Source organism: Stegodyphus dumicola, chromosome 8, assembly GCF_044657685.1.
Source record: "Stegodyphus dumicola isolate Sdum_Otavi_A_Nest chromosome 8, ASM4465768v1".
Classification (NCBI taxonomy): Eukaryota; Metazoa; Arthropoda; class Arachnida; order Araneae; family Eresidae; genus Stegodyphus; species Stegodyphus dumicola.
Window position 1 is genome coordinate 8410422 of NC_140775.1, and position 23894 is coordinate 8434315.

At 35.3% G+C, this 23894-nt stretch overlaps 1 protein-coding gene across 1 annotated transcript in view; it reads left to right on the top strand.

Annotated features, from left to right (window-relative positions):
- The first annotated feature begins 2823 nt into the window (after window positions 1–2823).
- The window catches only part of LOC118191335 (uncharacterized), a 34037-nt gene continuing 12966 nt past the window's right edge, over window positions 2824–23894 (top strand). Inside the window, exons 1-5 of the mRNA XM_085822894.1 lie at window positions 2824–4467; window positions 12901–14126; window positions 14221–14288; window positions 16208–17081; window positions 18314–19093. Coding sequence (XP_085679020.1) covers window positions 2847–4467; window positions 12901–14126; window positions 14221–14288; window positions 16208–17081; window positions 18314–19093 — 4569 coding nt within the window. The 5' untranslated portion in view covers window positions 2824–2846. The remainder of the gene's footprint in view (window positions 4468–12900; window positions 14127–14220; window positions 14289–16207; window positions 17082–18313; window positions 19094–23894) is intronic.

The window sequence follows — 23894 nt, forward strand, 5'->3', positions numbered from 1 at the left end:
CAAGACAATTATCTCCACGAAGTCCTCCACAAAGGCATCTCTACCCTTAGGCAAATAATCCCCGTGTACTTTAATCATAGAACAAACGAAAAAATTGTGGCAGACTGTGTTTGACCTATTGAGTTCAAATAAGAAAATGGCTTTTAATTAATAATTAGGTTTGGAGTTAAGCATTTTGCCGAAAAGGAAGAGAAGCTATTTTTTGAGTTAACTTCGGGTTAACTTTTAAGTGAATGAGTAAGTTAGTTGAAAGGAAGAAGAAAATAAAGGAAAGGGAGAGAAAATGCGAGTGATAACTATAGAAAGGTGTACAGTTTTTTTTTTTAGATGAGAGAATATTATTGGAGATGATTAGATGAAGTGTTTGAAGTTTCGAGATTCAAATGGAATTTGTGGCAGATGGCATGAATTCGACTTTCCTAAAAGGGCTGCTGTTCATGGTGATGAACTAACTATCTCAGTTTTATAAACATTTAGGACGAAGTGTTTCCGTTTTGCTGACTTTTAAATGACTGAACGATAAAAGTTCCTGATAAAAGTGGAACACTGATGAAGTGTCCCAGATTTTCCAACGTTTAAGAAAGGGCTGAGCGATACAAGTTTCTAGCCTGCCCTGATGATGTGTTCCAGTTTTACAGAAGTTTAAGAAACGACTGAGCGATAAGTGTTCCAGCCACACCCTGACGAAGTGTTCTAGTTTTTGAGACGTTTAAGAAAAGACTCAGCGATAAAGTTTCCTGATCAGTGTTCCAGTTTCCTACTTTTACAAAAGACTGAGCAATAAAGATTCCTGATGAAACTGAAATACTGATGAAATGTTCCAGTTTTTCAACGTTTAAGAAAGGACTGAGCAATAAAGGATCCTGTCATACTCTGACGAAGTGTTCTAGTTTCCGACAGTTAGGCAAGGACTGAGCGATAAAGGATTCTGCCCTATTCTGATGATGAGTTCCAGTTTTACAGACGTTAAAGAAAAGACTGTAATAAAATTTCCTGATCCAGTTTCCGACTTTTACGGAAAGACCGAGCGATAAATTTTTCTGATGAACCGGAACATTGACAAAGTGTTCCAGTTTTACAGACGTTTAAGAAAAGACTAAGCGATAAAGGCTCCTGCCAGACAGTTATGAAATGTTTAAGAAACTACTCAGAGATAAAGCTTTCTACCGTAATCTGATAAAGCATTTCGGTTCTACAGACGTTTAAGAAATGACTGAGTGTAACATTAACTAGCAGGTCAGATTAATTGTTTGCAGCGGGATCCTCCGTGTTATTCTTTAGTTTTCTCTAATCTTATTTAACTATCACAATCTCGAAGTCCGCTGTGATAAGTACCCTTCACCTCCTCTTAGTGGTGGCACTGGAGCTGCAAATTTGAAATTTTGTAATGCCAATATGTATGTAAGGGTTTGTCTCTAGATTAGGTGATAGTAATTATTATGGAAACAGAGTGTTAAAATGTGAATATTTATTCATAAGTTTGTCCCGCAATTAAGATAACGTTTTTATATATATCTTTATTGTGACCTTAATATTTTAATGCGGTACTTAAAGACTTGTATTAAGAAAATGAATATTTTTGTAGCTGGGATTACGTGTTTATTTAGGATTGTGTCTTCTGTCCACGACAGTATGGATAAGGAATTGCAAACTGTATCATGTAAATCAAACTTTGTGTTAATTAATTACTTTTTTATTTGAACTGATTGTACAAAATGTTCATTTGGAGATAAGATTAAATTTTGTATGTTTATCACAATCTGCATGTTATTATTCCACACCAAATTTCCTTCAATACAACACAAGCTAGTTTTCTTTTCTAATAATAATTCATGCAATTTGCATAAATCGTCTGTATCTTTCTTTGTTAAACTGTCCTCAATTTTATTTAACAGATTAGGAACTTTTGTTCTCAATGCTATTTTCTTCCGTTTTAATCTATACCTAGTTCTGCTATTATTTCGCATTAATACGTAAATGCACCCAAAACTGCAAAATCAAGTATATTTAATATTTAATATTAATCATGTTTTTACATAATTCTTAATGTATGGCCTGGATACATCCATCCTCTTTCTGTTAGTATCCATAGTCAGCACATAACATTACGCTAAAGGTCTACAATTCGTTCTTTTTTACGAAACGAAACAATATGTAAATGTATGTGTATGTAATTTTTGAATACGTTTGTAGAGTATTGTTGCTTTATTATTTTGAATTTTACATTCTGCTTGGCTCTGTCTAACAGAATGCAACCGCGTAGAGACATTAGGTAATTTTGAACCCGGAGAGATGAAAAGAATTAGCAAGGCCTTCTCCGGGAATCGAACCGCGGGCCTCTCAATTACGCGCTCAGCGTGCAGACCACCACACCACGAAGGCTGGCTAAGAAGGTGGGAGAAATACCTTATTCATAAAGATTATAATGTTTGTTTGAATCATAAAAAAGGCATGTAATAGAGATACGTAGTACAAAAATAAGTAAAATGGATTACATTATTAGTATGATGTATCAACACAGACATACTAATGCATTATCACAAGCAATGTTTTTAAGGATTAGATAGAATGTTATTTCTATGTTTGTGAGTATCGAATAAATCATTCTTTTTATCCCGAGTTATCTGAACAATGAAGGTCACTAGCATCTAATGGCTTCCGTTAAAAATGTTTCGCTGTCTCTCTGGGTAAACAAGTGCAGGAATTACGGAAGTGACGTAATAAGTTTCGTTCTTCTTATCGTATGATGCAAAGTGCAACCGTTCGAAAGTCACATGTCACTCCTCATTGTTATAATTTGATTGCTGCTGCTGAGCGCTTTAAACTACTGGTACCGTCGAAGCAAAATGGAGAAAGATGGTGACGGTGGATTTAAATTCACTTGGTGTATTGAAAATTTCAGCATGTGTCATCAGCCAAACGGCCAGTGTCTTCGTAGTTCCAGGTTTACCCTAAATACATTACCTAATATAAAGTGTTGTATAAAATTATACCCGCGAGGAATTTCTGATCGCGATTACATAGATGTTATTATTAACTTAGATGGTGATGTTCCCGAGAAATGTGCTATTCAAAGTCGCATTCAAGGTCTGACTTGCACCGGAATACTTATCTTTACTTATGATGAAATGATAAACTACTTTTCTGTCGAGAGACAACGTCTTTTAGATATGCTGATAGAAGATGTTCTGGTCGTGAAGTGTACCCTGGAAGCAGTGTATGAGACAAACGACGAATTTCCCCAACTCTCTTACCAAAATGGATTATTCCCGGATCTCGTGCTCCGTGCCGGCGATCATATTTTCAATGTGCATAAATCTGTCTTGTTGGCAAGGTGGCCCAAACTAGTAGAAAAGTTCGATGCAGAAGCAACATGCGAGGTGTTCTTGGACATCAGACCTACCATTTTGGAGGCCATGATCGAATATGTTTACACTGGGAAACTGAACTTCAAGGAACAAGAATTATTGGCAGAAGTCTATGCAGCTGCCGCTAAGTATAATCTCACCAGTATTGAACGTTCGCCTGTTGTGGAACAAGAAGTGTGGAGCCATTTTAACGGAGAGGAAGTATCATTTGATTGGATAATTGAGGATTTCATCACTTTCCCTGTTAGTACAATACTACACAGTCGTGTATTTTCTGTCGCTCTACAGAGGTCCTGTACATGGCACCTAATCCTTCATATCCGTGAAATAACGGATGATTCTCGAATTTTTGATATTTACCTTTGTAAGGTACATGATAGTGCGTCGAGGCCGATTTTTGTTAGAAGTAAAATAAGCCTCACCAGACATTCTTTAGAAAATGAGTATTTGTTTTCTGCAGACGAGTGCTGGAGATGCGCAGAGCAGTTGCTATTGATTTCGAAAAGATTATTCTTAGGTTGCATATTCGAGCTTAAATGCGAGTTTAAGTTTTCGGATTGCAAATATATTTCAGAGGTTACAAAGACTTCTTGTGCTTTTCCATCTTCAGTTAATTGCCTTTATTTCAAAAGTGATTTACGAAATCTTTATAGAAGTGGAAATTTATCAGATATTAATATAACAGTTGGTTCGAAAACATTCTGGGCCCATAAATACATTCTGTGCTCGAGATCATCAGTATTTCGTAAAATGTTCGAAACATCAGAGATCACGCCGAAAATGGATACAGTTACAGTTTCGGATATAGATCCCGATATAATGGATGAAATACTTCTATTTATGTATTCTGGTTGTCTAGAGAAACCCCTAAAAGAAACTGTTGAACAGCTGTACATAGCAGCCTATAGGTTCGATGTTTCTACTCTCAAAGAAAAGTGCTCCTCCTTCCTTAAAGCGAATCTTAATGCCGAAAATGCGGGTAAGATTCTTCAGCTAGCCGAGGAGCATTCTGATTGTGATTTGCAAAAATGTGCGCTCAGAGTTACCTTTGGTTATGGAAAGAAATCTGCGAATAGGAAAAAACGTACAGGACGTAAGCGTTAGAGAAACTGTAAGAGAATGTGGTATTTTGTAGCAGAGATAAAAAAATTAATGCCAAATTCCATGCCTACATTCAAGATTAAATTTTAAATAGCTTTTGTAATATAATCATATTTTTTTATTTGGTAGTAACGATGATTTGTGTTTTAATAGTACATATCGTATAATTTTGAATTAAAGTGTGCCTCGGATACAGATGAGATAAATTTGAATTTTATTTTGTAAAGTTAGCACTATTACCCATAAAAGTTTAAAAAAATGGGCTCTAGTATGGAATTGGGTGCCTCTTCGATTAGCAATAATAATTTTTTTTTTTTTTTTTTTTTAATTTTGACGATGAAACCTCATTTCTGGTTACCATGATAGTTTTAACTTTGTTTTAGCTTCCCGATTTTTTTAAAATTAAAATAGATTGTTGTAATTTCATTTTAAAAAATCAGGAAGCTAAAACAAAGTTAAATAGTCATGGGCAAATTTAAGGCAGTGCACAATGCTTAGTTTGTGCAATTCTGGGATGTTTTTTTTTAAGTGAAAACAGATCGATGTGTACATGGACACACAGTTTGTGCAATTCTTTGATTTACAAATGATTATTTTGGTTTTGTGTAGCGGCCATCTTGAAATTGTGTCTTCCTGGTGCCGATCTTGGCGTCAAAAAGAATCGCCAAAAACAAGGGGCACCCAATAGTAAACTTTTACCAAAAAATGTATCAGTACTATGAAAATAGTTCATTTATGGTGTTCTTGTAAAATTTTCAGTCTATACTCCTTTTTGCTCTCTATCGTGGAGATTCACTATGTCACTTATTAAGCAAGCTTGTAGTGTTTCTTTAGAAATTGAATTTAATTGTCGAAGGTAAATTATTTTGAACTGAATCAGGTTTTAAAGCTTCTGCTTTTTCTTCCATTGAAAATGCTTAATTAATGCCTCCAAAACTTTTCATATATTTAGCTATGGGCATGTTATCAAATAAAGTTAAAGAACAACATTCCATTTAGTTGTAACGTCAGTTCCCTAGCTTTTTAACACATTCATTGTGGTAACGACTCGCCTTTGTCCTACTCTTTGTCAATTTTGTGAAAACAAAAGAATATGGACTGAGATCTCCACGAAGGCATCCCTTCTCTTAGGAGATATACCTGTACTGCTTTGTCACAATCAAATAAACTAAACCAAACCACATTGTATTATTATTATTACTATTATTGAAAAAAACTTGCATTGAGAACGAGTTATCTCGTTGCTAGCGTTCGACGAATATTCTTGGAAAACGAAATACGTCTTTCGTATTGATGAAAATGTTAAATAGTTAACAGTAGCAGACTATTTTTATAATATTTAATGGAAAGGAATCAAACCTTTTCGAACACACTAACTTAAATAAACGGAACTTTTTAACTCTTTATCCTCGTTTAAGATTACGCATGAATGACATCCCTACTGTGAATTCGTTTAGGTACACATTAATATTTTGTACTGAAACTAGGATATCACAAAGTAAGTACTCTGAGAAAAATTTGTTTGAAACATATTTTTTTTTTCAGAGTGTATGGCTCGGGAATTTTTTGAATCGTGTAATAATAATTTGTTTTAACTGCACCAAGGATGTATTTATAGAATGTTGAGTAACTCGAATTTCTTGATCGTTTTTGTACTTTGGAGCTGTGGCTTTGATAAAGACCTCTATCTTACCTTTAACCTCTGTCGAATCAAGTAGCCAACTGATTTTAATATTCTTCAGTGTTTGAGCATCTAAGAGGGATATAAATATCCTGTTTTTTGACGAACTCCAGTTTCACCTTTTTTATGACGCATTTGCTTCTTTCTCCGACCCCTTTTTCAAAATTCAGGTTGATATCAAATTATTCGTATTCTTCGTACTGTTTTTGAGCTCGATAAATCATTGCTTTGATATTTGATTCTTTTTCGTAACGTTTAAACAATTTGCTTCTTTTACCGTCTCAGTATAAAAGCGTATTCTTTTGTTTTTCATAGTTTTCGTCTCATTACACTACTATAGTTAGGATTTAATTTCGGGAAGGCGGTTGTGAATTTTGCATAAAATCAATGTTTTTGTAACTGCATTCGATTTATAAACAGAAATTTCATTTTCCAGAAACTGTGCCCCTTCAGCTGCCACCCTAAATCCGGCCATGCCTCATGAAATACTATTTTACAAATGGTTCCAGCATTTCACTAAAACTCCTAAAATTTTCAAAAAGATCGAGTCGCAGTTTTTTTAATATTACACCAAAAGGGGATCCGATCTTATTCTTCACAAATGATCGATATGTATTCTGTTTCATTTTCAAATTAAAATTTGAAGGTAAAATGTTTTTACCTTCAAATTTCAGTACCTTTTCTGGTCAGTTTTCTTTTATCTCAATAATATTCACATGTCATTGTTTAATTTTTAAATTAAAGCTGCTAGAAATGATAGGACTATATTCTTCGGCGGACGCATATCTTTTTTAACATATCTAGTGTTTTCAACGTTCAAATGAATGCGCACTCGTGCTGCTTATTTCGATTATTTGCATGCAAAATAGGGGTGGAAGATACAGGATTTTATAACGGTCCAGATTAAGCAATTTTAGTAGGGTTACATTTGAAGCCGTGGGCCGGCTTCTGTCTACAATAGTCATTCGAAGCATTTCTTTGGTTTAGTGCGTGTTCGTCATTTTTAATGAATTTTTTGTATTTAATATTTATATTTAATTATAATAATTTTGCTCAACATTTTAATGCTGTGCATCATTCTTTTGATAATACGGTTTAAAATAAATGTATTATCTCTAATTTCTGGAATGTTTCAAACCCTTATGTAGCGTTTTTTAATGTATAGTAAATTTATAACCTACCACGAGCACTCCTATTTCGTGCAATGCAATAATTTTTATATATAATTTTCTATTAATGAGAAAGTGGATACAAAGCGTGGCTTCATCTGCATTTGTGGTGTGCGGTGGGGGCGTAGCCAGTGACGCCACGGAGAGAAAAATCGCAGGGGCTACGTCATCCATGACATTACCGAAAGGGGCAGAGATTGTAGAGTCGTCGAATGCAGCGGTTGTCATACTACTGCTTTGCAATTAGAAGTATGTGAGCGGAAGCACTAAAAGTTTATATTCGCCGCGTGACAACGGTAACCGTAGTAATGGCTACCATTTGTTTCTATGGCGACGTGACTTCGAAACAGCAGCATGCGAACCACTCCATTCAACTACTTTACAATTTCTGCCCCTTGCGGTCATGTCACGGATGGCGTAGCCCCTGTGACAAGAGCGCGTGCATGTAACATTTAATAAATATCTCTTTTTGATTTCGAGAAAGTTCCAGAAAGTTCTCGCGCGCGATTTCTTATAAAAAGGAGGAAAACCTCTCAATTCAGTTAGTCAGTGATTTTAGTTAGTTTGTTGTTTGTTTTAAGATTTGTTTAGAAAACTGCTTTTGTTGATTGTAGCGAATTCGCGAATTAGCTTTCTTTAGCTGTTTTGAATAAACTTCTGTTGAACGTTTGAGTAGTTAGAAGGTAACTACTGTGATATATTGTGATACTGCGCGATTATTTGAGGACATTTAATCATATTCGTTGTGATAATAATAAATTTTCTTCATTTTTCATCGGACTTGTGCATTCATTTCGTAACGAACCCGTACACACGCAACAGTATGTATAATTTAGTAGGCCGTACAAGGAAATCATGTGGTGCCCACATAAGATTTTTTTTTCCAGAGCTAATTGAGCTTATGAAAGAGCATATTTTCTTTAAAGACTCTGTAAGGTATTTCTCCCACCTTCTTAGCATGCCTTCTTGGTGTAGTGGTCAGTACGCTCGACGCGTATTCGAGAGGTCCATGGTTCGAGTCCCTGCGACGACACTGCTCATTTTTCATCTCTCCTGCTTCGAAAAATTCCTAATGTCTCTACAGTGGTGCCTAAACTTAAAAAAAGGTAGTAGATGATGATTCTCTACCACCAGGATTTGGCGATTGGGTCCCTTAATCCGCAGTAGCCCTTTAAAAGGGGGAGTATATAAGGCATTTCTCGAGCCTTCTCAGCATGCCTTCGTGGTGTAGTGGTCAGCATGTCGGCGCGTATTCGAGAGGTCCGTGGTTCGAGCCCCGGCAAGGGTATTGCTCATTTTTCATCTCTCCCGCTTCGAAAAACTCCTAATGTATCTACAACGCCAAGTAGTGTGATTAATGTGAATATTAATGAAGTATCATATAGACATCGGACAATAAGAATGGTTCAACGATGGTTCCAGAAATTCCGAGTTAGAAACTACAGCTTAGATAATCCTGAAAATTTGTAGAGCTGCATGACAACGTCCTGCAAATGTTTGGTGGAACAAACTCGCATCATATCTCTTGAATAACTGTAGCAGACGATGATAAAGAGTGCATTTTAAATTAAATAAAAATTCTACTTTAATTTTGAAAAATTCAAAGAAGTATGAAAAGAAAATCTGAAAGGTTTCGGATTTTAAATTACGTCCAAAGAGGCGTTTTTGTAACATTTTGTGTGCTATCTTTATTTATTAAATATCTTATTCTTCGCACTTAAACATAAAATTCAGTTTAACAGCAATATCGCAAAATAATTTTAAAGTGAGCATATCTTTAGAATTTCCGATACACAATCTCGCGCGCTGGAGATAATTTTTTTTTTTTTTTTTTTCTGTACGACGTTGCCATTACTCCCTTTGAAATCTTTGAATTTGGTAATCAAAAATTCGTATCAACATTTACAAAATATGAAATGTTGATTATTCGCATATAATGTTGATTATTCGTATATAATCAACATTTACAAAATATGAAAATGAATGATAATAAAACAAATTGCAAATTTCAAATCTGGTTTTCCAGATGCCCATATTTGCAGGAGGATTACGTTATTCAAAATTGGACGGCTGTAGGTACCGTTGTTTTATCAATATGCGAGAAACATACATACATTTATGCAGATTCTTCATTATTTAATTTCTTTAAATATAATACTTTGGTGGCAACAATTTGAAAAGTGAAACAACGCTTGTAGTGAATCAGAGCAAAATTCCAAAACGAAATTAGTAGTACTTCTGGACAGATTAGCCCTTTGGATTAAAAACGCACTATTTATGAGATGACCCTATATTTTGTGCTTTTTTTATTCAGTAGCGAAATTTTTATACTGTTCGTATACAGAAGTATGCATTTTGTTATGGGGTTTTTACACAACTTAGAAGCCGTATAGCACTTCAAGGTTTTAAATGACTCAGTATATTTTTAGAAAAGAATAAAAATGCAAAATATTTCTTTCATCAAATGTTACCGTGTCATTTAAAAATATAACTTTCGCTTTAAATATAAGCAATATGTTCATATTGTTACGAATTGTGTACATAGCAGGTAGGTGATTTTAGTGCAATTATGAGTGAAATTATTTTATTTTTCTGTGTAATATAACATGAAAATCTAGAGATACGATGCCATGCCGGAAAGTTAAGAATTCAGGAGCAAGTCTACTTAACATTGAATAAATTGCTATCTCGCTAAGTTGGCGAAACATCGCCAAGCTGGCAACGGGTTGAGCGACTCATCTTGTCGCCAAATTTGGCAAGAAACCGCCCAAAGTCACCAAACTTGGCGACATTTTGGTCCGATTCCCTATATTACCATAATAAGTATTGTAATTGAATAATTATAATTGATTTCATATATAGGTAACCGAATGTGACCCTCATATGCCTTCCCGTAATTTTGGGAAGTTCTAGAAATATCTCGGCGGCCGGGTGAAAACTGTGTAAGACAGGAGACAGCATCAGCTCTCAGTTGTTGTTGTAATTGTTGATTCAGCGTCAGTTCGGATTACTGAAGTATCTCCGGGTTAGCTTCGCTCTTTAGCTTCTCATTGCGTTGCGTTTAACGTTATTAGTAGTTTGATGTGTTACTATTAATTGTACTCTGTGTTACTGTGAACACTGACACAAGTATTTCTGTAGAAAGTTCCAGAAATCTGAAATGTTTCTTTTGATAAAATAAATTTTATTAACCTATCATCGGACATGTGTGCATTCAATCTATTACAAACCGATACGCACGCAGCAATTTAGCATATATCGAACTATTTTCATTCCTCAGCCACTTTCTAGGTCAAATATACTCAAGCATTTTTAAAGTGACTTTTATATTTTTTGTTTAAGTAATATGAAAGGGTAAAATAATGCAATACATATTTCGGCTCGGTTGGTTTTAAGTATTGGTGAAGCACACGTCAGTTATCTCCCTACGAGGAGGGATGCCTTCGTGGAGGACATTCTAAAAAAACTTATTCGTATTCACGTTAAACATGGAGAAATTCACTAAAACCAATCATGCAGCCAGGCAATTCACGAGGTTCGAAGTTGAGTCAAACTAACAGTGCTTAGCAAACTAACAAGTATTAGTTATTCGTCCATTAGTGGGGCTGTTAATGTTAACCATTAATGTTATACTATTTCGAAACTGTTGCGATGAAACACCTGTTACGAACTTCTCTAAACCACAACAGTGGAGTTCTTGGACCTTAGCTTGTGCAGTTTTAAAGATTAATTTAATTTCCAAGTGCGCAGGTGCTACAACTGTCAATAATTTGGTCAGTTGGCCAAATGTAAAACTTCAACAGCTTGTACAAGGTGTGGTAAAGAACATAGTACAAAAGATTATAGCACTGAAACTTGAAAAATAAAAACAATGGCACTAGCAACGAGACTAGTCATCCCGCAAGTTCCTCAATATGTCCCATGTACAGAACGCAATTGAAGACTATCATAAAAGTTAAACAGTTATAGGTCACATGCCACACAGCCTCATAAAAGGCATGAGCAGAAACTTTCATAAATGTAATTCATAAAGAGCTTAAGCAGCCACCTTAAATGTTATTCTACTAATGATACACAAAGAGCCCTCTTTGGCATTACTTCAGGAACCCTACATAACCATTCCTCCTGTTTGAAAGATATAGCTTTCTATAAACAAGCTGGCAACTATTTTTTATAAAGACCCTTTGAACCCAGTGCTCATTGAACACTGAGTTTAAAGTGCCTACATAACAGCAAAAGCCTGGAAGACAACTCCTATGCTGATCTAATTAATACAATGTTGGAACACCTACAAGACAAAAGTGCTTAAGTGGGTAGTGATGCTGACTGCCTTACCGATGAGCCCGGGTTAGAATCTTAGAGAAGGCATGGGTGTTTGTAAATGTATAATGCTTATGTGGAAAAGGGGGCACTTGAAATACACGGTGATCTGAGAGTTCTCTCAAGTGGTTATTGGTAATGGAAGAGGGAAGAAAGCTCCTCGGACTACCCCGCCAGATGTTCTTCATCACACTTGGGGCTGGAATTAACAGTTAACAAAGTCTAGCGATACCCCTAATGTACCTTTGGGAATTCACAGTTACCAACTTCGCTTCAATCTGTACCCAGTAGTAAATGTTGTTACTGAACACTAGAGGATCTCGCTTTAAAGCTAGTACCTATCCTTTGATTTATTAAGATAATATATATTTGTATAGTAAATTTTAATATTATGAAGTGTATTATTTTTTCATATTTAGTTGTTAAAATGATTACATTGCTTTGAATAGTCTATTTGATATCCAGAGAAACAACAGAGCCAAAACATTTTCCCTTAACGAACTATGAGACGTAATATGTGTTTTTCCTTTCTGTCTAAAAGCTGTGCCAAATCTTCAGTTCTTCATAAATCTGTTAAGAAAATGTATATGCTTTTCGATTTCAGATAAGCTTTGAAAAGGTAACTGCTATTTTAGGATTACCTTTGAGATAATAGAAGATCAACAAGAGTAAAGGTCTTATGACCGTTATCACTCCAAGCTAACTTGTCAAAGTTTCAGATATATCATTTCAGCTTCACTTCATTCAATGTAGACGGCAGCCGCTGAAATAAGAATTCTACCGTGCATGATGTCGAAGCACGAAAGCGTTAAATTCACATTCACCTGGATTGTTGAAAATTTCAGCATGTGCCATCAGTCGCACATGCTGAAATTTTCAACAATTTTTGACAGTCCATTATTTGCTTTTAATTCTTTACCTGGCATGGAATGGCGTATACGATTATATCCAAACGGTAAGCTCAGTAACGATTATATAGTTGTTTGTCTAGTAAGAGTTGATAGTATTTGCGAAGAATGTAAAGTCAAATTTAGTATTCAGATACAAGATTGTAGAAAGCAGTTGCTTGAACTTAATGATATAACCAAAGTGTTTAAAACTAAAACAGAATAGGAATCCCAGAAGTTTCTTATAAGAGATTCCTTTCTCCGGTATCAGCCAAATGACATTCTCACCATAAAATGCATTTTGCAACCAACATGTCATCTTAGTAAAGAAGACTTACTGCCTCCTCTTTCGTACAAAACCCAAATTTTTGCAGACGTTATGTTACAAGCCAAAGGTGTGTCCTTTAAAGTGCATAAAGCAATTTTGTGGGCAAGGTGGACTAAACTGGCAGAAAAACTCGAAGAAGAAGACACTTACAAACAAATTCTGGATACCCAACCGGATGTGTTGTCCTCTATCATTCAATATATTTACACAGGGAGTATGGATTTTAGTATGTCTGAATCTTTAGAATTATACCACGTTATGGAGAAATACGAAATTCCTAGTCGACGTTTTTTACCTTTTACTGCCCAGAAGGCGAACACCCGTATCAATGTAGAGGAAATATCATTTCGCTGGCCAATAGAAACATTTGACGCCATCCCTAGCTATACAAATTTATACAGCCATGTGTTTACTGTCAGAAGTATAAGCTCATGTAAATGGAATATGATACTTCATATTTCTCCAAAACGCAGGATCGAAATTTCCCTTTGTAAAATTGATAACAATGACAGCCAGCCAATTTTTGTTGCAAGCAAAATAACGTTTTTAAGAGATTTTCTTTCTGAAAGTGATTCTGGGATTACACTTATTCCAAACGTACACTTATTCCAAACGGACAAAAAATGGAGATGTTTCGAGGATTATCCAATACTATGGGGTAATTCATTCTTACTTGAATGCGAGTTTAAATTTGCGAACTACCATTATTCTTCTGAAATTGTGAAATCTTCTTGTGAGATTATGTCTTCCATGAAATGCCCTAATTACATCAATGATCTTCAAAATCTGTACAGAAGTGCAAAGTTATCAGATATCACTATCATAGTCGGCTCGAAAACCTTCCCCGCACACAAATTTATTCTATGTGCACGATCCTCGGTATTTTCGAGAATGCTGCAAATTAAAATGAGTGAATCCACAAGCAGTACAGTTGTGATATCCGATGTGAAACCTGACATAATGGATGAACTGCTTCTATTTATGTATTCTGAGAAACTGGAAAAACCTTTGGAAGCAACAGCAATGCAATTATACGCAGCAGCTGATAAATACGATATTCCCGCTCTCAAGGAAAAGTGTTCATCATTTCTGAAATCCAATTTTCATGTCAGAAATGTGTGCAAAGTTCTGCATTTAGCCGATATGCATTCCGATTCTGATTTATATAACAGCGCGCTAGTGTTTTTTTCTGCCCATACTCAGCAAGTTTTCTTAACCGATGAATGGAAAGAGATTTCCAAGGAAAATTTGTGGTTTAAACATTTAGAAAAGGTGATTTTTCTTAAAAGTCAGGAAAAAGAATCTACAACAAGCTGTAAGGATATTAATTCAACGTATTATAAAATGAGAATTTAATTTTTTCAAGGCTACGTGTAGTAAATCTGTGTACAGATTGAACTATAATCCTGTAAATTTAACTCATGATTCACTTGAGTAAGTTTTTGTCTTTACCAGATTTATGAAATATTACGTAGAATTATGATTTGCTGTTTTGATTTTCGACTGGATAATTGATAATCTTTGATGTCCTATAAGTTCTCTTATTTTAATACAGTGTTTTGTTTGTTATAATTGATATATTTATGCAGCTTTATTTTTAACCTACTCCAAATCTTAAAGCGTTCATAACGCAGAAAACGTTTGACTTTGCAGTTTTCTTTCATTAATTTGATTCTCTAATATAATTTTATTTCTAAACCTGTGTATATTTCGTGATATATCTGGGCGCTATATCATTTTTCTACAGTACAATTATGTTTAAGCATTTTTATGAAACTGATTTTGAAGAATGTTGTGGCTCTGTAAAATTACATTTTTGTAATTGTTTTTGCTATATTAGAATTATTTTGTTGTTATTATTTGTTTTCGTGTATACATCTGCAGTTCAGTTCCTTTCTAAATTCTTTTTTAAACTTCTGAATAGCTTTTATTGTATTCTTTTTCTAAATTAAAATATATCACATGCATAAATTAAAATATATTATTATAATCATTAGACTAAAGCTAATTCTTAATCATGAGTTCGGTCTGCCAGTTATTCTTTTGAAATGTTATTTTATTAATTCGTTTTTGTAATATAGCTTTTTTTCATATCCTATTAAACCCTATGTCTACCTTGCCTTCGTAGTGTAGGGGGTCAGCATGCTGGGTGCGTATTCCAGAGGTTCGTGGTTGGATTCCCGGCGAAGGCGTTGTTCATTTTTTATCTCTCCTGCTTCCAAAAAATAGGTAATGTCGCCCGAACTAAAAGGGTGGTGGATGATGATTATGCACACTCAGGATTTGGCGATTGGATCCCCTAAACCCCAGTCGCCCTTTAAAAGGGGGAGTAAATAAGGTATTTCTCCCGCCTTCTTAGCATGCCTTCCTAGTGTACTGATCAGCATGCTGGGAGCGTATTCCAGAGGTCCGTGGTTCGATTCCCGGCGAAGGCGTTGCTTATTTTTCATCTCTCCTGCTTCCAAATGCTTCCAAAAAATACCTAATTTCTCTACAATATAAATATATATAGATATAGATATTCATCTAAGCCTGATATTTAACTGTGAATTCTGTCTGGTAGGTTATATTCTTGTAATTTATTCGATAAATACGTTTTACTAAGTGTATTCGATAATTTAACATTTTCCTAAATTACAAATTGATTGCTTACTTCAATAACATAGTTTTTATATAAGTGTAAATTAGAGGTACTTGGTCAAAACAAAATTTGTTCTGAAATTAAGCAACTCCCATCTGGTTCGTGGTTACGCGAACTTAAGTCACATGGTATCAAATTAAGTGATTTAGAAAATGGTACATGTAAGGTCGATAAAGAGATAAAATTACTAATTGGTGCGGATTTTGCTGGTAAGTTGCTAACTGGAAAAATTGTTCCCCTTACGTGCGACGTCAGCGCGGTGCATACGTAGCTAGGCTGGACTGTTATGGGTAAATTTACTGGCACTGAGCCAACTACGATAAATACTGCATCCCTTCTAATTTCTTCTCTGTTAGTGAAGGGTCAATGTATTAGTGATCTCTGGAAGTTAGATGTTTTGGGTATTGGTGAACCTTCCGTAAGTAAAACTAAAACTCAGTTACAGGAGGATACGCAAAAATATTTTGAAAACTCTTACGGTAAATTCAGAGGGAAGGTACGAAGTAGCATTACATTGGGTGTCGGATAGCTTGCTTTTACCCGAAAACAAAGTGATAGCAGAAAAATGTCTTGTAAGTACTAAAAGAAAATTAATGACTACGGGAAATTTTGACGCTTACCGAGACGTTTTCCAGAACTGGTTAGCACTCGGGATAATTGAAAAAATACTGGATAAGAATAAATATAACGGTGTACATTATTTACCTCATAGAGCAGTTGTTAAAGAAAATAGTAGCACGAGTATAAGACCAGTGTTTAACGCACGTTCTCATTCGCCTGGTTACCCATCATTGAACGATTGTTTGTCTACTGGACCAAATTTAATTGAAATTATACCTTCGATTCTTAATCGGTTTCGCATGAATTACGTTGGTGTTACTTCAGATATAGAAAAAGCGTTCTTGCAAATATCTATAAGGGAAAAAGATCGAGACTTTTTGAGATTTATGTGGTTCAGTAGGGATAATCAAGAACAAGTAGAACTGTATCGGCATAGAAGGGTAGTTTTTGGTATTACGTGTAATCCGTATTTATTGGCCGCTACAATACAATATCATTTGAGTGTAGTTCCCGAAAGCTTAAGTCATACAGCGGAGATATTGAAAACATCCTTTTGCGTAGATAACTGTGTGGCTAGTATGGATTCAGAAATAGAAATGAGAAAGTTTGTAAATGAATCACAAATAATTATGGCTTCGGGTCATTTTAAATCCAATATAAGAAGTGATGTACCAGAGGAAGATTTCTCCACGGAAGGAGATGTGTCTGTTTTGGGTCTTGTATGGCATACAGTTACAGATACCTTATCTTGCAAAATAAGTCAAGATATAAAATTGGATGACCCAGTTACTAAAAGACTAGTTTTAGCAGTAGCTCATCAGGTGTTTGACGTTATAGGGCATACGGCTCCTGTAATGTTGATTCCAAAACTAATTTTACAGGAAACTTGGAATTTAAGGCTTAAATGGGACGATGTTCTTCCCGATGAATTAACCAAAAAGTTTAGGTTTTGGCTTAAAAAGTTGTACTTGCTATCCAGTATCCAAATACCTAGATGGGTAGGTCTTAAATCTATTAATGAAGCTGTGAGTGTGTGACAGTACTAAAAGTACGTATGGTGCATGCGTCTTTTTAAGAGTACAGAGTGGCAAAAAGGTGAAGGTTAGTTTGGTACACGCAAGATCGAGAGTAGCGCCTTTAAAACCTATTACGATTCCTCGATTAGAACTTCTTGCTTGTAATATTGGTTCTAGGTTATTGTCTTCAGTTATTAATGATATTGGCCTACATGAAGTTCGTATTCGTTGTTGGACTGACTCCTCGTCGGCTTTAAGTTGGATACGGCGAAATCAACGTTGGGGAGCTTTCGTTTTTAATCGTGTACAGGAAATCAGGTCTTTGACCTCCCCCAGTGTATGGCGACATGTCCCTGGTAGTCTCAATCCTGCTGACCTACTTTCTAGAGGTTGTTATGCAGATCAATTAATAGAATGAAAATGGTGGGAGGGGGCCTGATTGGTTACGGAAAGATGAGACAAATTGGCCTAAATCTAATGATGAACCAGATGAGGATTTAATTAATTCAGAAATACGTAAGACAGTTATTGTTACGTTGGTAAAGAATGATAATTGTATTGGATGGTACTATAAATATTTCTCATCATTTAAGAAAATTGTAAGAATGTTATCATGGATGTTCAGATTTTATAATAATGTACGCAATAATAATAACAACCATTCTAAGGATTTGACTGCATCTGAAATAGAAAGGGGAGAAATAGCTTTTATTTTATTAATACAAAAAGAGTCGTTTAATGGTGAAACAGATGATAAGCTAAGACGACTGAGATCATTTGTCGATAATCATGGTCTAATAAGAGCTAAGTCTAATGTTGCTTATCGTGACGACTCTAACAGCTTTAAGTTCCCCATCATATTACCTTCTGAACATCCAGTAGTCAAATTATTGATATTAAGTGCACACAAAGATTTGTTGCATGCAGGTAGTACATTATTGATGTCGCATTTAAGAGAAAGATACTGGATCTTAAAATCACGTAAAACTATAAGGAACTGTATAAGAAAATGTGTAACATGTCAGAGATTTAAGGCTAAAAGAGTAGAGACAGTCCCAGGCGTTTTGCCAAATGATAGGGTTCGTGATTCAGCCATTTTTGAAATCGTAGGATGTGATCTTGCAGGACCCTTGCATTTAAAGGATGGACGAAACTCATATATTGTGCTCTTCACGTTTGCGGTTTATCGTGCTATCCATATGGAACTGGTTACCTCATTAACAACTGAATCATTTTTTCAGGCTTTAAGGCGTTTTATTGCACGTCGTGGACGCCCTACCACCATATATTCCGATAATGGGACAAATTTTGTGGGTACAGAGAGAGTTCTGCAAACCATTGACTGGGACTGCCTCTGCTCTAAGGCTGCTGAAAAGAGAATACGATGGAAATTTAATCCTCCATCCGCCGCTTGGTGGGGTGGATGGTGGAAGCGTTTAATACAAATTGTAAAACAAATATTAAGAAAATTTTTAGGTCGTGCTTCTTTTTGTTATGAAGAGTTACTCACCGTCTTGTGCGATTGTGAAAGAATTGTCAACTCAAGACCACTCACGTACGTATCTGACGATATTGAAGATCCCTTGCCTTTAACTCCAGAAAAATTTCTGCATGAAACTCCACAGTCGGGTGTACCTGATATTGACAATGTGGACAAAGTAAAATTGAGTAGAAGAGCGAAGTATCTCCAGAGAATGAGAGAATTGTTAAGAGTGAGATTTCGCTCTGAGTATCTAGGGCAGTTAAGACAGCAGTCTACCAGAAATTACAAAAATAAACCTCTCTCTGTAGGAGAAATTGTCTTGCTGGAGGATCAAAATAAAAACCGTGCATGTTGGAATTTAGCACGCGTTATTCGGGTGATCCCTGGTCGAGATAGCAACATAAGAGTTGCCCTTGTTAAAAGCAATAATTCAGAGTTCTTGAGACCAATACAGAGATTGTTTAGATTGGAACTGGATAATATAATAGATAATACTCAAAATGATCAAGTTCCTTTCACCACCAGTAGTGGTAGAGTTGTAAAATCACGAATAATGTAATTCATGTCTTTGAGTTATTATGATTTATTTTGTTGTGCTATTATTGTTGTATTAGTCATCAGTATTAATTTTGTTTTCAAGTAATATGATTTAAGTATTAAGTAATTTTCTTTGTTATATAACCCTCATTTATATTGATATAAGTTTTATGTTTTGAGTGTGTAGCCATCCACTTAAAAGGTGGGAGAATTGTGGCCACACACTGCCTTTCTGTGGCAACCTGAAAGAATTCGTCTGTCACGAGGATCACGTGCCTAGATGCATCATTACGTCTACGTCTGCTTTTCTGTTTGACAGTTAGTTGCATTTAAGATTTTGTAGAATTAGAAATGGCATGAAAATAGATGTTGGTGTTTTTAAAAAGTGTCGGCTCAGATTTTCGAACCTATGATTTACTTGTTAAGCAACAATTAGTATCCTTCTATGTATGGTTTTTAATCATTAGGTTGGCGAGGTTATATTCTGGTAATTTTCATTTGGTAGCTTGTGTCCTTTTCATTTCTTTGTAACTCTAAGCACATTCTCATTATTCCTTTTTCTAACCTTCACTAAGATTAGTACTTTCACTAAGATTCGAATCACAGATACTTAAATTCTAACTGGACGCGTTAGCTGTTCACATTATAACAGTAATCACGGGGAATGCATTAGTTCCTTAAAAATCTGCCACAAAAGGAAGGACTGCTGAGACTCATGTAATTCTTTCTATGAAATTTAGGTAGCACCGAATAATTTCTACCACACTTTTATTTCAGGTGCCACTGTATAAGTAGCTAAGTATTTCGGAGTGAAAAAATTTTACCTTGTTCTAGATTCGACCCGACGCTTTTTGGACGCTCTAACCATTTATATCGGAACAGTACTTTCAACTGAATGCAATAATTCCTTACATTCTCTCACATTTGAAAAGTGACTGGAAAAAGAGTCCAAAGCCCGGTCGACCCAAAACGTTAAATAGTAGAAACATTTAAACAGTTTTTTTAATAATTAGCCACAAAATTAGAAATTGCACCAAAATTTACATACAGATTTTATGTAAGAGATATTGCAAACAATAAAATTCTGCGACTTTTACTTTATTCCTCGAACGAAGGTATGTGCGAAAAATTGTTTAAATTAAAAACACGTAATTAAAATAATAATGAAAGTTTATGATAGAAAGCAGACACAAGAAAAATACCCTATATTTTTACATAATTTCTTACAATTTAGTCTACCGCCTCACATTCTATTATCTGACCAATAGTGGGAAAAAGATATGCTTATATTTAATTGTATCAATATTTACAGGAATAACAGCAACAGTAATTACAATAAACCCTTGCCGAGCGAAGATTCGCGTAACGTGCTTTCGCTTATACGCGGGATTTAAATTGTTTCCTTTGTTTGATCCAACGCTATAATTTCATTCATACGCGGTTCAGCGTTCATTCCTCAATACTGAATGCTTACTGGTATCATTTTTGATAAGAAGTTATTAACAGTTTTCAAGGATTTCCACCGACTGAAAATGAAGCCAAAGAAAGTGCAAATTGCAAAACAATTGGGGGCAAAGGAGTTTCGGATATGGAGGAAGGAAACGTGAACGAATTAATTGGGAAATGATGAATGAAGATTTGGATGATGTTATCACAGCAGGCGACAGTTAAAGCATTGAAGATTAAAAAAATCTGACGTGTACACCAACCACATGACTTCCTTGTATGGAATATTAAATCATACTCATTGTTTCTGAATTTTATTTAAACTTATTGGATTGAATTAAATCTACTTTGCCGTTAGCGCATAAACCTCAATAGAATAAATGCGCTCCTAAATTCACTATATTTGTTTACCGTAGTCTAGGTTCACTTAACAGCGTTACATTGCATACATTTATTGCATATATTTGTTTGTAGCGTTACATTGCATACATTTATTGCATATATTTGTTTACCGTAGTCTAGGTTCACTTAACAGCGTTACATTGCATACATTTTATAACTTTAATGACTTATGACTTACTTTCTTCTGGCCATTAACTACCAAAGAGTTTTCGCCAGTAGATCGCATTAAAGTGCATTAGGCAAAGATGTTTTCAAATAAATGGTATTAGGGAAGTACCAACACCCGTGGGCGAAGAAAATTCAGCTGCGTGAGCAGCCATATCTTAATACTTACGAAAGTAGGCTTTCATCATAAAAATTGTGCAGTGGTAAGCAATGGCATTAAATTGAAGCATGCAGGCAGGTTCAGCGAGTTGTATGGCAAATGCAGGTGGTGAGTGCAATATAGCTAGTAAGAGTGCAGGATAAGCAATAGTGAGACATCATGAAAATGGCGCGAAGACAGTTTGAAGCTGTGAATGGCATAAGAGTTCAAAGTCCTTCAGAAGTATGCAGTAGCTAGATAGGCCGTAAAAAGTTCAAAAGTTCGTAGAATCATACGATAAAGTAAAAATTCATACAAAATAATTTAAAAAATGAAATAGTAACATAAAAATCTTGAATAAAAAATTTTCTTGATTAAGATAAGTATAAGATGCAACACAAATAATAGGATAGAGTCCAATTTCAGAGTTCAAGTAAATTTTAAAATTAAAATTTACAAGTTACCACCATGACGAATTGTGATGAATTGTCCTTGGGCGTTTGACAGTGTATTCAATGGTTGGATCATAATCCAACATTTGTTTAATTGCGTTATACTGACTATGCTTCATCTTCTCGAAGAAGTTGTGAGCTGTCATGAGTATAAAGTTATGCACAGATGGAATATCCAAGTCGTTATGAATTATAGAGTTTCTCACGTACCAAGGTGCATTCACAATGCTACGTAGAACTTTATTTTGAAGTATATCCAATTTTTTGCGCTCAGTTTTATTGGCGATTGCCCAGGCCGGCACTGCATATAGCATGATCGGTCGGATTAGAGATATGTAAAGCATTTTCTTTATTTTTAGACTGAGCTTCGATTTTTTGCCGATAATAGGATAAATTGCCATGTAGGCTGCATTTTCTTTGTTTAAGATATAAGAAATATGATCTTTGAAGTTGAGAGACTTATCTATGTAAATACCTAAATATTTATAGGAATTAGCTACAGGGATTAGAGTTCTATCTAAGTAGATATCAGTATTGACTCTTAATCTTGTTTTGTATCTCCGATAGAGAACAATACAACATTTACAGGCGTTGAGCTTAATTTTCCAAGTCTTGCACCAGTGATTGATCATATTGAGATGCATTTGTAAATTACTTAGAGCGAGCTGGGGACTTCTGGATTCAGTCAGTACTACAGTGTCGTCAGCGTATTTGAGTATTTTCGTGTTGAATGGGTGCGGGAAATCATTGATATAAACATTATAGAGCCGGGGGGAAAGAACGGATCCTTGCGGGACCCCACTATGAATTCTTTTTCTGACAGATAAGGTGTCACCGCAGCGAACTTGAAAAGTCCTGTTTTTCAGATAGGAACTAATGAGTTTTACGAAACTGTTTGGAAGCATAAAATTATTCAATTTATGCAGGAGGCCTGCATGCCACACTCTATCAAAGGCCTTTTCGAAGTCGAGATAACATGCAGCCACCCCGTTTTTCTTAGTAAAGGCTTGCGAAACAAATTCCACTAAATTGAGAATTTGATGAGTCGTGCAGTGTCCACTGCGGAAGCCGAATTGCAGATCATCTATTAAATTGAGTCTTTCGAGATGGTTAGTGAGCTTACAGCAGAGGATTTTCTCAAATATTTTTTTAATGAAGGTAAAAGACTGATAGGTCTGTAGGAAGTGACAAGCTTAGGATCTTTCTTTGGTTTTAAGATATTGACTATTATTGAGTGTTTCCATTGCTGAGGGAAATAATTATTTCGGATGCAGGCATTAAAAATATTGACTATGTTAGTAATACAACGTCTAGGAAGGGCTTTAAGTGCTTCATTGCTAATTTGATCATAGCCTTTGGCTTTCCTTGGCTTGAGTTTGTGAATAATTTCTCTTACTTCTCTTGGTGAAGTAAAGGAAAAGAAATTTGTTATAGGATAATTGATAATACTGTCAATGGTAAAATTAACTTCTTCTTCTTCTTGGGAGTTATTCTCAGGCGGGTGAGGTTGAAAGATTTTCTCTAATTCATTAGCCATTATATTAGCAATCTCGTCCTCAGATTGATAGGAGATTCCCATGTGATTCCCATGTCCTCAGATTGATAGGAGTTTGATTTGGTCTGCTATTTCTTAGAGATTTAGTAATTTTCCATACTGCTTGATATTGAGGATCCAGGTTTGATAGGAGAAAGTCCCATTTTTTGTTTCTGAATTCCATAATTTCATGCTTGATTTTCCTGTTTAAAAAGTTGATGTGCCTTTTGGCACGAGGGTCTCCGGACCGCTGCCATTCCTTATGTTTTCTATTCTTCTCTGCAATAATATCTTTTATATATTTAAGAAGGGGGAGAAAACTAGTGCTTTTGCAGGGATAAGTCGCATTATTGATTGCATCTTTCATTTTAGTGGTGAATTTATAAATTTCATCTTCGATATCACCGCAATGATTATAATTATTTCTGCAATTATACACTGACTACCAATAAGTATTTGGACACCTGTGATTGATAAGAAAAACTAACTTTATTCAAAATCAATAGTTGGTAGAGCCTCCACGAGAGGTAATTACAGCGTGGACCATCCGGGGCATACTTTCCACAAGTCTTTGTATGACAGCTAGTGGTATTTTCTTCCACTCGGCTTGGAGAAGACATAAAAGTTCCTTCGCCGATTTTGCACGGGTAGTGCACCCCTGAAT